At 37.4% G+C, this 16375-nt stretch overlaps 1 protein-coding gene across 4 annotated transcripts in view; it reads left to right on the top strand.

Moving 5' to 3' along the window:
- Nucleotides 1-903: 903 nt before the first annotated feature.
- The window catches only part of fam135a (family with sequence similarity 135 member A), a 41091-nt gene continuing 25619 nt past the window's right edge, over nucleotides 904-16375 (top strand). For 3 of the 4 annotated variants that reach the window (XM_049472158.1, XM_049472157.1, XM_049472156.1), the window contains exons 1-4: nucleotides 905-1467; nucleotides 4203-4290; nucleotides 10134-10260; nucleotides 14793-14872. In XM_049472158.1, the coding sequence (XP_049328115.1) occupies nucleotides 10184-10260; nucleotides 14793-14872 (157 nt within the window). In that variant the 5' untranslated portion in view covers nucleotides 905-1467; nucleotides 4203-4290; nucleotides 10134-10183. Of the gene's footprint in view, nucleotides 1468-4202; nucleotides 4291-10133; nucleotides 10261-14792; nucleotides 14873-16375 lie in introns of all 4 variants that reach the window. The other variant, XM_049472159.1, reaches the window with a different exon arrangement.

The raw sequence follows: 16375 nt of genomic DNA, 5'->3' as shown, positions 1-16375 counted from the left end.
GCATCCAAACGACTGCCCTCAAGACTTTGCCTAGTACTATGGAGAGTGCTGGTCTTCCAACTGCTTCCCTCTGGGTAACCCCTGGTGCTATGGAAAGAGGGGGTCTAATGATGCCAGCCCTCAAGGCTTTGTCCAGTTCTTCAGAGAGGCTGTCTGTGCAAAGAGTGCTGGTCTCCATCCAAAGCCACAGAGAATACTGCTCCTCCAAACCTGGCCCCAAGGCAGAATGATAGAATGGAATCAATAGAAATGACTCATCATACAATATATGGACATGACCTTTTTTTCATTTTTGAAGACATTGCCTGTCCTGCTGGAAAATGAAATCTGCATCTCCATAAGGTTTGTGTGAAAACTGTACACATGAGTTTCACATTTTGAACTGAATTACTGAAATAAACTAACTTTCCAATGATATTCTATTTTTTTTAGATTCACCTACACATATTTCCTAAACAGTATAACACTGTAGGATTGTTTTTCTAATATTTTCATTTATACAGCTCTGGAAAAAAATAAGAGACCACTTCAGTTTCTGAATCAGTTTCTCTAATTTATATGTTTGAGTAAAATGAACATTGTTGTTTTGTTCTATAAACTACGGACAACATTTCTTCCAAATTCTAAATAAAAATATTGCAATTTAAGAGCATTTATTTGCAGAAAATGAGAAATGGCTGAAATAACAAGAAATATGCAGAGCTTTCAGACCTCAAATAATGCAAAGAAAACAAGTTCATATTCATAAAGTTTTAAGAGTTCAGAAATCAATATTTGGTGGAATAACCCTGTGTTTTAATCACAGTTATCATGCATCTTGGCATGTTCTCCTCCACCCGTCTTACACACTGCTTTTGGATAACTTTATGCCTTTACTCCTGGTGCAAAAATTCAAGCAGTTCAGTTTGGTTTGATGGCTTGTGATCATCCATCTTCCTCTTAATTATATTCCAGAGGTTTTCAATTTGGTAAAATCAAAGAAACTCTTAATTTTAAATAAAACAAATAAAGCTTATTATTATTTTCCTCTCAGCTGCAGCAGCATCTTCAGTTCACCCTGTTTATTATATAGAGAGATGGATTCCGCCCCCTGTCACCCAGATCCCGCCACTGCTCCTTCCAGCGCTCCTCTCCACCTTCCAGAAGTTCAGAAGAATAAACAGCGGGCTGGGTTTAGTGGATCAGAGCTTTAACTGGAGTTTAGTCTAAAAATCGGAGTTAAATCGAGGTAATAAAGTGGAGAACGGCGCGGTTTAATACCCGAGAGGAGCTCCAGGATTTAACCTAACCCAGCTGTCTGACTGACTGTCTGGGTTAGCTTCAGCTGACAGCGGTATGCGGTGAGAAGGGCAGCCGGGGAGAGACGCCTGGAGGTCGGGCTCAGTAAGCGAGCCGCCCGGTGCCTTGGCCTGGAAGTGGAGCGGTTTAGCTTTTATAGCTAACAACCTGGGAATGCACCGGTCTGAGGTAAATATGCTTTTAATATATGATCAGATCTGAAATGTGTCAGATATTCGGATTTTATCCTTTAAACAGTTGAAAACTGTAGTTAAATAGGTTAGTTAGTTAGCCAAAAAACGCTAGCTACCAGGCTAATGCTAACCGCTTAAAATTAACGCGATATTAGCCAGCGAGCTAACACTGTTTAACACGAAGTTTCTGAGGTAAATATCCTTTAAATCGCGTAACATAAATCTCCACGTAAGTCATACAGTGTAAAATACCCCCTATACTTATTTTAACAGGTTAAAAGGGGGAATAAAGCTGATAAATGTTGACAATAAAGCTAAATCTCCAGCCTCGGATTCGCCCGTTCTGAGGTATCTATGCTAAGCTATATGCTCAAATCTTCTCAGCGGTGCCTCAATCACAGCGCGACTCACCGGCTTCTGCTCAGATAGCCTGATAACCGGGAGACCACGACCGGCTGCTATAAGTAATATAGTTAAATACAGGGTTTATAAATATAATAAGATAGAGTTCATTATTGCAGGAGATCTTAGTATTTTTAAGTAAGCTTTAATATAGTATTTTCTGTATGTTGCTCTTAAGAAAAGGTAACTGGATACTCTTCTGTCAAGCTGTTCTTCTTATAGAACCCCCCAATTTTCAAGATAAATAACATTAATTTAGTGTGGTTAAGTATTGTATTCTAGTTATAGTGTTGTAGTGTAGCGTAGTATTGTAAAGTATTTTATTGTAGTGTTGTGTTGTAGTGTAGTTTATTATTGTATTATAGCTAGTGTTGTAATGTGTTTTTGTAGTGTAGTTTAGTGTTGTATTGATTTCTAGTAGTATAGTATTGTATTCTAGTTGTGTTGTATTGTATTCTTGTTGTGTAGTATTGTATTCTAATTGTTGTAGTGTTGTGTAATTTTTGCATTGTAGTGTAGTATTTGTATTGTAGTGTAGTATTACAAAAGTGTTACAAAATGTTTTGTGGTGTTGTAGAGTTGTATTTGTATTGTATTGTAATATTGTAGTATTGTAGTATTTCTAGTGTAGTGCAGCATTGTGTAGTATTGTATTCTAGCTAGTGAGTCAGTGTAGTGTAGTATTGTAATGTATTTATTGTTGTGTTGTAGCGTAGTGCATTTGTATTGTATTGTAGTAGTATAGTATTTGTATTGTAGTAACGTAGTATTTATAATATAGTTCAGTATTGTAGTATAGAAGTGTAGTATTTGTTTTGTAATGTAGTAGTGTTGTATTTGCTTGTAGTGTAGTATTGTAGTAATGTAGTATCTATAGTGTAGTGCATTATTTGCATTGTATTGTACTGTAGCATTGTATTTTAGTTAGTAGTGTAGTATTGTAATGTATTTTATTGTAGTGTTGTAGTAGTTTATTGTGTTGTGGTATTTCTATTGAAGTGTAGTAATGTAGTATTTATAATGTGCAGTATTGTATTGTATTGTATTGAAGTAGTGTAGTGTTTGTATAGAGGGCAACACTATGCCATATAAAGGATTACTATTATAGTAACAATCTTATCGCTTACCAGGTGGGCACGAGGCCTGAATCGTGGAAATTAGTTCAGTAGAGGTAGCCGCCATCTGAGAAAGAATTGAATGTATTGTTAAATTAAGTATAAATATTATTTTTCAAATAAAAAAGATGTGTTTTCTCAGTTCTGGGGTTTCACTGCTCTGCTCATTTCTCTTCTCCCAACACACCTGATTCCACTAATTAGCTCATTAACAAGCTCCTTTAGAGCTGCAGGTGTACCTCCAGGACCAGGATTTAGAAACACTGACTTAAAAAGGACTTTTTATTCAATTGAGGGAATTCTGTTTTACATCAATGTAAATATTATATAGAAGTTAATAAAAATAAATGTAAAAGTGAATATTAAATTGAAGGAACAATCTCTAAATAGCTTGGGGACTCTGTGGTGAAGAGTAGATCTGTGAGATATGATTTAAACGTAACCATCAGAAATGAATGGAATCATAGAAGAACATAAAAGAAAAGTCAGTGTGATCATGTTTGTTGTTCATTTCAAGCATGAACATAAGTTTATAAAAATGTAATAGTTAACATTGTATTTGCAACCAGCTCTTAGTGATTAATCTGTTTAATAATACCCAATACAGGTCTAGACAATCGCGATTTCTAGCAATAAAAATGATTATTGACAGGAAAAGGAGGAGAAAGCTCTGTGTGCTGTACTGTTTTTATGACGTAGTATTAAAATACTTTTCTAGAATCGGATTCAGTATATTGTGCAAGACTAATTACAGTACTAGTGTAATCTTAAGGTATCAGTGTATATTTATAATGCCAGAACACACCATGCTGTATATTTATATAATAGTATATATCTATCTGTGTGTCTAAATAATATATTTTTTAAAATACTCAAAAGTTGTATTCTTGTTGGAAGTAAACTGCACTGGATTTAGCGGTTTGAATTGCGTAAATTACATAGACTTTACATAAAGTTACATTTTATAATTTACATCTACGTACTCTGTTGAGTCTTCATGCTATAAACCAAACAATTTCCATACTAAAAATGTGTTCCATGCAGTTTGTAGTTAAATCAAAAGCAAATTGTAATTTGTGTAGTAGTTAAAGTATTATAATATAATAATATAATATTTGTATAAGAAAGTTGCCAAAAAATTGATACTTACAGTATATATTGCCAGATCGAGTCAACAAACATTGTGTTTTTTTTTTTTTTACCTGTGTTTTAGGCATGAATTTGTAGATATGATCTCAACGCTTGACCATGGTTTTATTGGACTCAAGCCAAGGACACAGTAGCAGAAGGAGCAAAGATGGGTAAGTGTGATATTAGCCTATAATCTTATATCAGGTTGAGAAGTTGTTGTTGCAACTGTTTATAAGTATGTTGTTACACACTTCATGGACCCAAAACAATATTACAGCTACTATAACACAGAAACACTGTTCATTTGAGTAAAAATTACCAATATATGCGATTTCAGCTCGATCTGCTGATACCAATTGTAGTCAGGGCCAAATGCCACAGTATTTCCACGTAGGCTACCTAATTATGATCTCCTCTAAGCAAACATCGGAAATCTAAGCTGGCTTAACAAATGGAAGCGCTTTACTCACCAACATAAGTGGTTTTCAGGAGAGATATACCTACAGTATGTGTAAATATTTGTTTTTTAGTTATGTTAGAATTATGTGCAGCAGAGTCTACAGAAACAATGAAATGTCAGGTTTTTAATAAATTAGTGATCAAATTCTTTTCCCATCTGATTCCAATCCTCTGAAAAATTGGATTGGATCAGGAACATCCCTAGTGATAATATTACGGCTTATGTGTGAGTCAAGGCACAGTTTTAACCAGCAGCAAATTGCACTGTTTGGTCTCTTTCTCTTGCATAACTAAGCAGTGGAATTAACCTGAGGGCCAATAGACTGTGTTGCTCAATTGTCACTCTTTAGATATAATAAAAAAAAAGGACCAGATTTAATGGAGGAAAGGCTGTTCAGGGATGCCAGTATATGCCAAGCCTGAGCAAGATTACATAAAATTACATTACAGTTGCATTTATGTTCATGACATTTGGCAAATGGTCTTAAGTTTAGGATTGTTATACATAGGTGGGGAAAGGATCAAGTTCAAACAGTCCTCCACCTCAACCTAGTTCCTCCTAACCCTGGATTAACAGCAATCAAAAAGGTATCAAACAGTATCAAGGCTAGCTATTAAAGGTTCAAGTTCCCTCTACACGCTTAAATTGACATAAAATAAAGCATTCAGCACCATTTATAAAACTTTCTATCAGTATACTCCGTTTGCTACCTCTTAAAAATTGATTGCTTTAACAGCTGAAACATACAAGCTGTACAGGACTAGGATAGTAACATTAGCTGATCTAATATAGCCCTTGTATTTGTTGGTTTACCAGAAGACTGTTTGCCTTTTTTAGTGTTACTTTAACAAGCATTTGATCTATTTTGGATATAGGTTTAACCCGTAGGGGCTGTACGATAAGATAAAAACGTGATGTGTGATGACGCTGTTGTATATCTTGACATCAATGTGAAACCCAATACTCACCAAAGTTTTTTTTTTTTTTAGCAATTTGCTTGGCTGAACAATTTTTTTTTCCAGAATAAAATGTAGTTTGGTGTAAGTGTTCACTATGTTTACCCTGAATTTACCTTACTCTACCTCACTTTAACTAATTACCTCACTCCACCTTGTCCTGCCTTCCTCTTTCTCACTGTACTGCACTATACATCACTTTGTTCACAACAGTTTGCTGTTATTCACAGGGTTCGTACGGTCATGAAAAACATGAAAAAAAGTCAAGTAATTTGAAATGAGCAATTTCCAGGCTTGGAAACGTTTTGGAAAAAATAAAAATACCCAGAAAGTTTTGGTAAAGTCGTGGAAATATGGTCTACAAATCTTTGTGTTTCAGTTTATTGGAGAAAATCACATTGTGCGTCAGATTCATTTTAGGCCTAATATAATCAATTTCAATTATAGTTTTAGTTGGTTTTTGGTTTTATTGTCCATCATATGGTCGTAAAAGAAATTCCCTTGAAGGCATGAAAAAGTTAAGAAATTTATCGGTTAAAAAATCTATGAACCCTGTATTCAGAATGTTATTGCAGCTCTTTTGGTGTGTTAATAGGCATGCCAATACAAATTTTTATCCTACTGCTCTGCTTAGTAGTGATTTTTAAGGCAAATCATGCTGTGGTCAGATTGTTTTGTTTATGGTTTTCCAGTCATACCCGACATTCCTCTGTTGTGTCAGCATAAAAAAAAAAAACAAATCCTCTCAAATCACCACAGAGAAGCTCATTTTCTCTAGTGGTCATACACTCCACTCGCGCCGAGCATCAGTAAACCCATCCAGCCCTTTCCACAGCTGTCGCATTTGCAAGTGTTTTGTTTTGTGAGCACAGCGAGGCATTTTGATAAGTTCTCATCGCTCTCGTCTCGTACTTGCAGACACTACGGCTCTCCACAGCGGTGTGTGTTCATGCAAATCAGCCTGAATCACTGGCTCCCTGCAGCTCGTGGGCTGAAGTTGTTATCAGGTATTGCGAGACGACCGCAGCACTAAACTAGCAGTTTATAAAACCTCAGAGATCAGGTCTGCTCGGGATCTCTGGCATTGTTTTTGAAATAACAGGATTCGGCCCTAATCAGGCTCAGTTTCTGTGTGTTCACAGTTTAAATATGGAAAGCTTGTGCTCTGTCTGAAACTGGGTCAGGATATCTTGAGTCAATAAAAGAGCAGACTTGGTGAAAATGTTGAGTGCAGAGTTTCCTACCTAATCACCAATGAAATATGAGTAATATATGGAAATATGAGTAGGTTTGTAAAGAGGTGTTGGAAAATATTGTTTTGCAATAGTGTATTAACTTTCAGTAACTCAACATAGATCTTTAATTATTCGTTTACATGTAAATATTGGTGTCAGAAGTGGTTTATTTAGTGTAGGGCTGCAAATAATACAATTTTGATAGTTCAGGTAGCTATACAAAAGTCATTCATACAGGCAGATTGTTATATTCAGGAAATTCTACTTAAATTTGTCTTCAATTGAGGTGTAAATAATACCAGACAATGTCACTTTTGTTTATTACAATTTGAAAATGTTTTGTTTAAAAATGTAATCAGTGTTTTCTATTGTGAGGAACAACTTGGTAATACTACGAGGGAACTGTGTTCACACTCAATGTTTTTTTTTATTTATTTATGTAAATTGGCTTTAAATCAGTTTATTTCTATATTATTTATTTATTAATATTTTCTTCTTTTAGTAATAATATTTCCCTTTGTATTGCACTCTTGAATTGCCTTTGTAGCATAAGTTGCCAGGTTTGCGGTTTTCCCACCAAACTGGGCTTGTTTGCTACTCGTAGGTGAAAGTTCAAAGGTCGGAAAGGGGGAGCGAGGCTGGAGGTAGAGAGAGGTAAAGTGTGGTAGAGCATTGTAGAATCAGAGACTGAGGTAGATTGATTGAGGTATAAGGAAGTAGAGGAAGGCTAAAGTGAAGATGCATACCCACATTTTTTTTTTTTTCTCTAAGATGACACTAATATTGTCTACAATGATGTAGACCCACCCCCACCCCCCCAGAGAGGCCTAAAGCTAATAGGGCTTTAAGAATTGAGAGTTTCGTTAAAGCATGGTAAATGCTTTTTTAATTTAAACTATGGAAAAAAGCTAGTTTATTTATATCCAGATTATAATTAAAACTTTTTTTTGCATCAAAAAAGATACGTGTATGTACGAGTGGTGGGTGTTGATGGCTTGTTTTAGACCTTTCCATAATGGTTTATATTTTAAGCTACACTCCAATATCACACTACAGTGTTTCTGAGCTATTCTGGAATCGTGATTCATTGCTGTTCCTTTCTTATCTCATATCTCGCTCTATGTTTGGCCGATCCGGCAGCCGGGTATAAAGGCGTGTTATTTACAGCGCAGGACTTCGCTGCAGCTGAGTTTGCATGCGTCTCAGCAGGAATCAGATTACTGCTGCTCCTTCATTTGGATCAAAGGCACAGGGAGTTCCAGGGGACCCCACTCTTTACTTCCTGCACGCCACCCCGCTCCTTCCTGTCAGTTACCTGGCATAGCGGAGGCGTGAGCCTCATCCACTGCATTTTTACTCAGCAGGTGGGCGAATGTAGTGGGGGTTTGAACTCTGGTTTTCAGCTGTTTTGTAACCAGATATTCTTGCAGATTGTACTGCGGGCCTGATCCTAAAGTGCCATGTATGCTGCTTTCTTTTGCTGCTGTTTCCGCTGCATGGCATCCACTAGGGCTTTAAGATGGATCATATATTTGTCGTTATGTGATTTCAGTTTAATACAAAAGGGGTAACTCAAACTGCTTTACTCACATAGAGCAAAAGAGGGAGATCTTTATACTTCAGCCTGTAATCATGTGATCTAATGAGGGAGGGCTGAGGGAGAGCGAGTTAGAGCAAGCTAAAGTGAGGTACAGCATGGTCGAATGAAAGAGCGAGGCTGGAGGTAGAGTGATGTACAGAGAGATAGATTGAGAAAGAAGTGTGGTGAAATAAGGTATAGCCAGGTAGAGCGGGGCTGGAGGTAGAGTGAGGTAGAGGTCCACCGTTAACTCTCACATCAAACTACTTCTTACTTTAAAATAAATGGGTACAGCAAAGCCAAGTGATGAAAAACCTTTGAGAAGCTTAAACTAATTGAATTTAATTCTACTCTAGTGTGTTTCACATCGATATCGGGATTTCCGACAACGTTATCACACATCACACACAGTGGCTTGCAAAAGTATTCATACCCCTTGTACTTTTCCACATTCTGTCACCGTACACCCACAGACTTAAATGTATTTTATTGAGATTTTAAATGACAGACAAACACAAAGTATTGCGTAAGTGTGAAGGGGACGAAAATGGTACATTTCTAATTTTTTTTCAAATATAAAATCTGAAAAGTGTGACGTGCAAAAGTATTCACTCTAAAACCTCTAAATAGCATGTTTTTGTCTATATCTAAATCGCAATAAAATACATTTAAGTTTGTGGTTGTAAGGTGACAAAATTTAGAAAAGTTCAAGGGGTATGAATACGTTTACAAGCCACTGTATGTTCACAATATCTCAAAGTGTCCTATTGCTTTTGTGCATATAGTGAATGAAACATGTTATTGCTATGATACAGTCTAAATAGAATTTCCAGGAATAAAAGAGATGGCACACACACCATGTTTACATATTAAAACATGGTTATTGGGCAATAAATTAGGCAATAACATTTATGAATTTAGTGAAATGCTATTTTCCCTCTGATCTCAGCTTGAAATCCCTGGCCTACTTCAGCACTCGAGGGCCAGGTTCCCAGATCCAGATTAAATGCACTCATGAACCAGATTGTATTTTCCTGGTGTTGAATCACCGTTGGCATGGTGTTCAAAAAACCACATTAATCCACGGTGATTCAGGACAGTTTGTATAGGCATGAAAAGTCCAGAGCAGTCGTGCTGTTTAGTGGTTTAGTTTTCCAGAAATTGAATAAAATTGGGTACTGAAGGGTGAAAAGGCCAGAAATCCTGCTGTTTATGTTTATGTTCACTGTATAAAACATTATGTGAGAATACACTGGCTTGTAAAAAGGCTTGGGAAAGGAGCTAGTATCATGTCCCATGACGGAATTTAAACAACATTCAGATATTTAAATGCCATTTAATGCTTTAACTTGTTCTGCTGTTTCTATCGTTTTTAGAAATGGCAGAAATAACCACTGACTAATCGACTAATCGAAAGAATAATCGTCAGATTAGTCGACTACCAAAAGAATCAATAGTTGCAGTCCTACTCTGTTTTAATAATGTTAGAAGACTAATATCACAGCTTTGCTCTTGAGATTCTGTCTGGGATTAAAGTGAAACTTAATGTGAAGCATGGCTGTGTTGCACATGCGCGTCACTTACAAAACGCAAGGCGTTTAGACAAATGTCAGATACTCACTCACAAGACCTCAAACAAGTGTGGACATTCCCAAGCTGTACACTTGTATAACCTCAACACCTTTTTCAAAACATATTTTCTTTAAAGTTCTGGTCTTTTTTTGGGTGATATACTTATAATGCTAGATTAACCTAATTTCATGTAAATGTTTTTTCTCTACAGTTATGCTGCAGAGGATCTGAAGCTGGCCTTGCTCCACCCCTAAAGCCAGTATGAGTGAGGTCCAGGCCACTGTGGAGTTCTCCGTAGAGCTCCACAAGTTCTACAATGTGGATCTCTTCCAGCGAGGGTAAGTGTGCAGAGATCTTAGCTTTACCCCAGCTGCTGTCAGAGCTCTCAGCATTGTAGATAAACACTCTGTACAATTTCTGCAAATAGACACACAACATCCAACCTTTAGGTGTATGGGCTCCGCTTCTTTCAGCCAAGAACAGAAAGCTGAGGCTGCAGTGGTTAGGTTACACTCCCACTCTGTTGTGAGCAGTTCCTTTCACAGAGCTTTCCATCAACAGAAAGGTCCAGTAGTCTATGATTTACAGCAACGGAAGGGAATTTTGAAGCATGGTTCAAGCTATCAGTTTGCTCTAGTGTTGCACAGTATAATAATACTTGAATAGGTATCTCAATATTTTGTAGTTCAGATTGGTACAATACCCTATTTACTAGGTACCAGTACTTTAACCAAATCAGCACCAGGCACCGCATTAACACAGAAATCGCACCTTTCTGTCGTTTTCTCAGCTTAATAACACAAGATGGCCTCAACACATCAGGATAAAGCACATCATCGCTCACCAAAGAAAAACAAGTTTCTCCAAAACAGCAACTTTACAGGAGAGAGATAAAACCTTTATAACTTTCAATGGAAGTCAATTTAAAAAGAGTTTATTTCAGATCAGGTTGGAGAATGTTTATTTGTCCATTAATCAAAAAACATTAAGACCATGTAAGGGAAAAAAATTATGTAGTAAACAAAAAATCGATAAAACAAATGGAGGTAAACAATATTTTGAATCATTGATTCCCTCAATGTGTCGACTCAACACTCAACCTGTCAAGTTCCAAGTTCTTTAAAGCATCCAAAAACACCTAGATCACATGATAATTCAAAAAATATCAGCAGATTTTAGGGTTTAAATGTCTCCCAGCTTTTAAATGCCTTATTATCTGATGAATCAAAACCAATGACTCTTGTTCTTTTCTTGAACTTTGTTTGGAAATTAGATTGTTTCTTAGAGAGCTCAAAAATTAAGTATAGGAGAAATAAATCATAACAAAAAAACCAACAAATAATTTTCAGTTCCATGTTTGATCTTATATTATTCTATTAATTTGTGATGTTTTAGATTTTTGCCGTGCTATCGTTTCAGTTTCGGTATTGAGATATTTAGACACGTACCGTATCAAAGGTTTTAATTTTCTTATCTTGACAACAGACAACAGCTTCAGGCCTACAGAGAAAGTCTTTCGCTCTCTCTGTTTCTTCCTGTTTCTTCAGTCTTGACTTCTCTTTTCACTTCAGAGATGTTTTCAGAGAGCTGGTATCTGCTGGACGTGCTGCATCACTTGACCCAGCATTCCTTTCCACTGTGTGTGTGTGTCTTACAGAAGTTGTTTGATCACGGGAAGTTGCTACACCCCTTCGTAGGGATATTGTATGAGATTGTATGCTTGGATTGCTTAAGATGAACAGGGTGTGGTTTAGATCGAACTGTTGCTGTTTTTGCAATCTTTAAGCATGTCTTTTTTCCTCTTCTTCTAGATGGTAAAGCCCTTGTATGTATGTTCAGTTGAGCTGCTGCAGTATTTTCATATATTTTTCTGTGCGTCAGAGAAGCCCACTCAACTCATAACTTATTCATGTGGCAGTTATTGCACAGATCTCTGAAGCCTCGTGACTGTTTGTTAGTGTTTTATAAAGGGGCGAATCTGACATGCCTTTAGAAGTACTGCATAAAAAACGCTTTGCCAGACGTAGTTGTGTCAGAGTTGTAGAGATGTTCCTAATAGAGTCCTGTGATAAAATCCATACCATGCAGCTCCAGTGTTCTTACACAGTTTTTGGACACATTTTGGAGATGCATCTGTATCTTCAAGGTATGCTCGTAAGAAGGCAGCAGTATGTGGATGACCATTGTCCTGTTGAAATAGTGCACCGTTTAGAGCATTTAGAGGTTAGAGTAGGGGCACTGGTTGCAGGACCTCATTACCGTTGAAGACCAAATTGTCTTCTGGAGATTTTAGCCAAACAGTTAGCATGAACAAGCCAGTTCATGCTTAACTGCGATAGAAGCACAAAACTCATTATTTGAAATTACTTACATCTCCCTCATCTGATGTGCTTACCACGGACAGAAGGTATAGATCCCTCCCTCAGACAAAGTCTGCAGGTCATATTAAGACCACAAAAAGCCAGATTGCCAGAATGCCTGGTATTTAGCTGAGCTAAAACTAGTATCCTAGTTCTGTTTAGCCCCTGACTCTTTGTGAAGAGGCAGTAAACGGAGTAAACTGATACCAAGAATGAAGAGTGATGATGCACTTGGATACACTATGGATGACTTAAGTATTAATCTACAATGCAGAACATTGCGTTTAAACTGCAGAGCATCACAGAGCCACTGATACACGCACACATAAGTGTAAATGCACTCCTCTGCGTAGCTAGATACGCGTAGGCTACAATGTTGGTTTGACTCGAGAGTGTAAATTAGGCTTTAGTTGTCCACGCAGGTGCTGCCTTTTAAACTGGTGGATATTCTGCCGGCTCCCTCACTGCCTTGGAATTTCTGGTTTAGGAACGTACCCCCCCAGCCTTGCTTTCATTTCAACATGGGCATGTAGTGAATAAGGTGCATGGCTGGTCGGTGTGTAAGGAACATTCTACTCTTGTTGTGATGTTGCATCATGAATCAGAAGTGACCTGAGCACAGCTGGGCAGTTTGATGTTGACACTGCAGTTCACAACCCAGAGACAACAGCATTCCACGCCTCCTGAATGGTCGGTCACTGTGATACCAGGGTTTGCTCAGCTGTTGGGCAGGAAGTAAACTATGCTTTCCATTCTTCCCTCGTCGCTCACAGCCTGTGTGTGTTTTTCCTGCTCTGCTGCCCATCTTCCGGCTCAGGCATTGTTTTCCAGGCGTTCCCTCCAGTACGTTGCCTGCCAGCCAGCATCTCAACATGCTTGGTATCAGTTTACTTCATTCACTACCTCTTTACAAAGAGTGTCTTGTTTTCCAGCTAAAAGATACAGGGCATGAACAACCCCCAACAGAGCCTCACCATTTGCTCCTCTGGTTGAGAACCTCAGACAGTACACAGCAGGATTAGCCAGCAGACTTTGTCTAAGGGAGGGATCTGTACCTACTGTTCATGGCAAGTCAGGAGATGAGGGAGATGAAAGTACTGTACAATGAAAGAATTGATTAAAGTAATCTTTGGTATCATTTGACACCCTTCACTACCTCTTCACAAAGAGTGTCTTGTTTTCCAATTAAAAGATACAAGGGCTGTACAGGACTAGGATAGCAGTTTTAGCGGAGCTTAATACCTAGCATTCTGGCTATCTGGATTTCTGTGGTCTCGATATGACCTTAATTTGCCAGCAGACTTTGTCTGAGGGAGGCATCTGTACCTATGGTCTGTGGCAAGTCTTCAGATGAAGGAGATGGAAGCACTTTCAAATAATGAGTTTTGTGCTTCTATCGCAGTTAAGAATGAGTGAGAGGCCTCAAATGGCTCATTCTGAAACGGACTGAAACTTGTAAGAATCTTTATGTTAGAGTGATTGTGTGGAAAGAACTTGAACATGTTTTGCATAGCCCATGACCTATTCTAACTCTGTTACATTTTGAATATCCTTTTACACTATAAAATCTATCTTTCTAACTTAATGGTAGTTAATTTTGATTTGCCTTTCTCTCATTTCTATTCTCTCTTTCTGTCAAATTGAGTTTTGTGATTGTGAATTTGTGACGCTTCCTAAAATTCTGAAGCAAAAAGTGTGTAGCGGAAACAGTGGTAGGTACATGTAGTTATTTTATGGTTTATTTAACTAAACATCAATGTAGAGGAAGGACATGTCCTGGAGGAGGGAGTATGAATAAAGGCCTGTAACAGGACAGGAGTTTACTTAGCGTTTGAGAACTGTAGTAGAAAGGGAAACGAGAGAATACAGTAGGAAGTGTAAGCCTCAGAGTCTGGCACTAAGCAGCTCTTCCGGAGAACTCTGGAAGGGAACTGAGCAGGCAGCGGTTAAGTGTGGTGTTGTGAAAGTGCTGATTACTCATTCATGAGCAGTTAAGTGCTGGACTGCATGCTTTTAGATCTACTGACCTGAGCTATTAGTTTGCCTCAGCTTTACAGTTTTATACCTGGGGGTTGGATAGTAATGGGTAGAATTACAGTTTTAATGTGTTTTTCCAAAATGGAGTAATTACGATTTACATCTTTATATAAAAGACATTTATTTTTTTTTATCAAAAAAAAAAAAAAAAAGAAAACAGCCACTCATTTCTGAAACACCTGGTAAGATAAAGCATAAATTTGCTAGAAATAAATCCTTATGTTTTAACTTTTGTTCAAGGCCCTACCTGGGTTTCCAAGTTCTCTCTGTGTTTGTGGGGTAGAATTTCTTCCACAGTCACTTACAGCTTACTCTAAAAGCACTTTTCCACCGAAATAACTTTCTTGCTTTTCTTGAACCTTAAAAAAACCATGGTGCTTTACAGAAAACCAGCTCGTGCATATATCAGTTTATTTTTACTTGTTTCTTTGTTGACTGTTTAGTAATTAGTCTGTATGATTTTATTTTTCCAGGTTTTATCAGATACGTGGTAGTATGAAAATACCACCTCGGACCCCTCACAGAGTCGAGGCCAGTCTTCTCCATCCCACAAGTAAGTTAACTCTTATATACAGTACATATGCCAGATATTCTCTGTGATGCACTCATTAAATAACAAAAAAATGGAAAAATGTTTCATTGAGCAGAGCCAATGTGAAACAAAGAATAACTAACATAAAGAACGCTTTTTAAGGTACTATAAGATAACTCTTTATTAATAACACAGCAGGAAAAGCTGCAGTGTTACATGCCTGTTGCTTTGCTCCTTCTGAAATTAAGATCAGGGTCCTGCAGCATGAGTTCCTACAGGTTTAACAGGTTTGGAAGGAAACCTGAGGCAGGACCTGAGGTCTCCTGAAGGTGGATCACTTATTTTACTGGGTTGTTTCGCCACGAAAACCCGCACTGCCTTCCTCTCCTGCTTCAGGGCGGGTTAAGATTAGAATTTTGGGTCATAAACAACTCAGGCTCTTGGAAGCCCTTCAGTCAATCATGTGAAGAATATATATACAGTGTATGCAGTATGTTGTATGTATGTATATATAACACGTGGAGGCCTGTTCTGAGAGAAAACCATCCTGGAGAACTGCTGTATGTTTAGGTTGTTAGCCATCTTCTTATAGCCTAGGCCATCTTTACAGTGGAGAGCAACAATTCAGTTCCTCACATCCTCTGAGAGTTATTTGCCATGAGGTGGCATGTTGAATATCCAGTGGCCAGTATGAGAGAAGTGAACCCAAAAACACCAAATTTAACAACCTTGCTCCCCATTCACACCTGAGACCTTTTAACACTAACGAGTTATATGACACCGGGAAAATGGGTAGTTGAGCAGTTTGTCCATTTTAGACTAGGAAAGAGACCACTTGAAAATGAGTTTCTTTAATTTTACCAAATAAAATAAAACTTTGGAATATAATCAATAGGAAAATGGATGACCACAAGCCATTAAACAAAGCTGAACTGCTTGATTTTTTGCACCAGGAGTAAAGGCATAAAGTTATCCAAAAGCAGTGTGCAAGACTGGTGGAGGAGAACATGTTAAGATGCATGGAAACTGTGATTAAAAACCAGGATTATTCCACCAAATATTGATTTCTGAACTTTTTACACTTTATGAATATGAACTTGTGAGATCTGAAAGCTGTCTGAAAGCTCTGCATCTTTTCTGTTATTTCAGTAATTTCTCATTTTCTGTAAATAAATGCTCTAAATGAGAATATTTTTATTAGGAATTTGGGAGAAATGTTGTCTGTAGTTTATAGAATAAAACAACAATGTTCATTTTACTCAAACATAAACCTATAAATAGTAAAATCAGAGAAACAGATTTAGAAACTGTAGTGGCCTCTTCATTTGTTCCAGAGCTGTATATATAAACGTTATGCTGATGTGTTGAGGCATTCCTGAATTATTAAGATGAAAAGATGACAAGTTGGGATTTTTGAGTTATAAATAAATGTGGTAATAAATTGTACCGTTTTTAATGATGCAATATTGAGATTCATTTTTAGTATTGGTATATCATACAACACTATTATTGCTCCAACTCATC

The sequence above is a fragment of the Astyanax mexicanus genome, chromosome 25 (genome assembly GCF_023375975.1).
Source record: "Astyanax mexicanus isolate ESR-SI-001 chromosome 25, AstMex3_surface, whole genome shotgun sequence".
Taxonomy (NCBI): Eukaryota; Metazoa; Chordata; class Actinopteri; order Characiformes; family Acestrorhamphidae; genus Astyanax; species Astyanax mexicanus.
The sequence above is the reverse complement of the archived record's forward strand: the minus strand, read 5'-3'. Positions and strand labels throughout refer to the sequence as shown.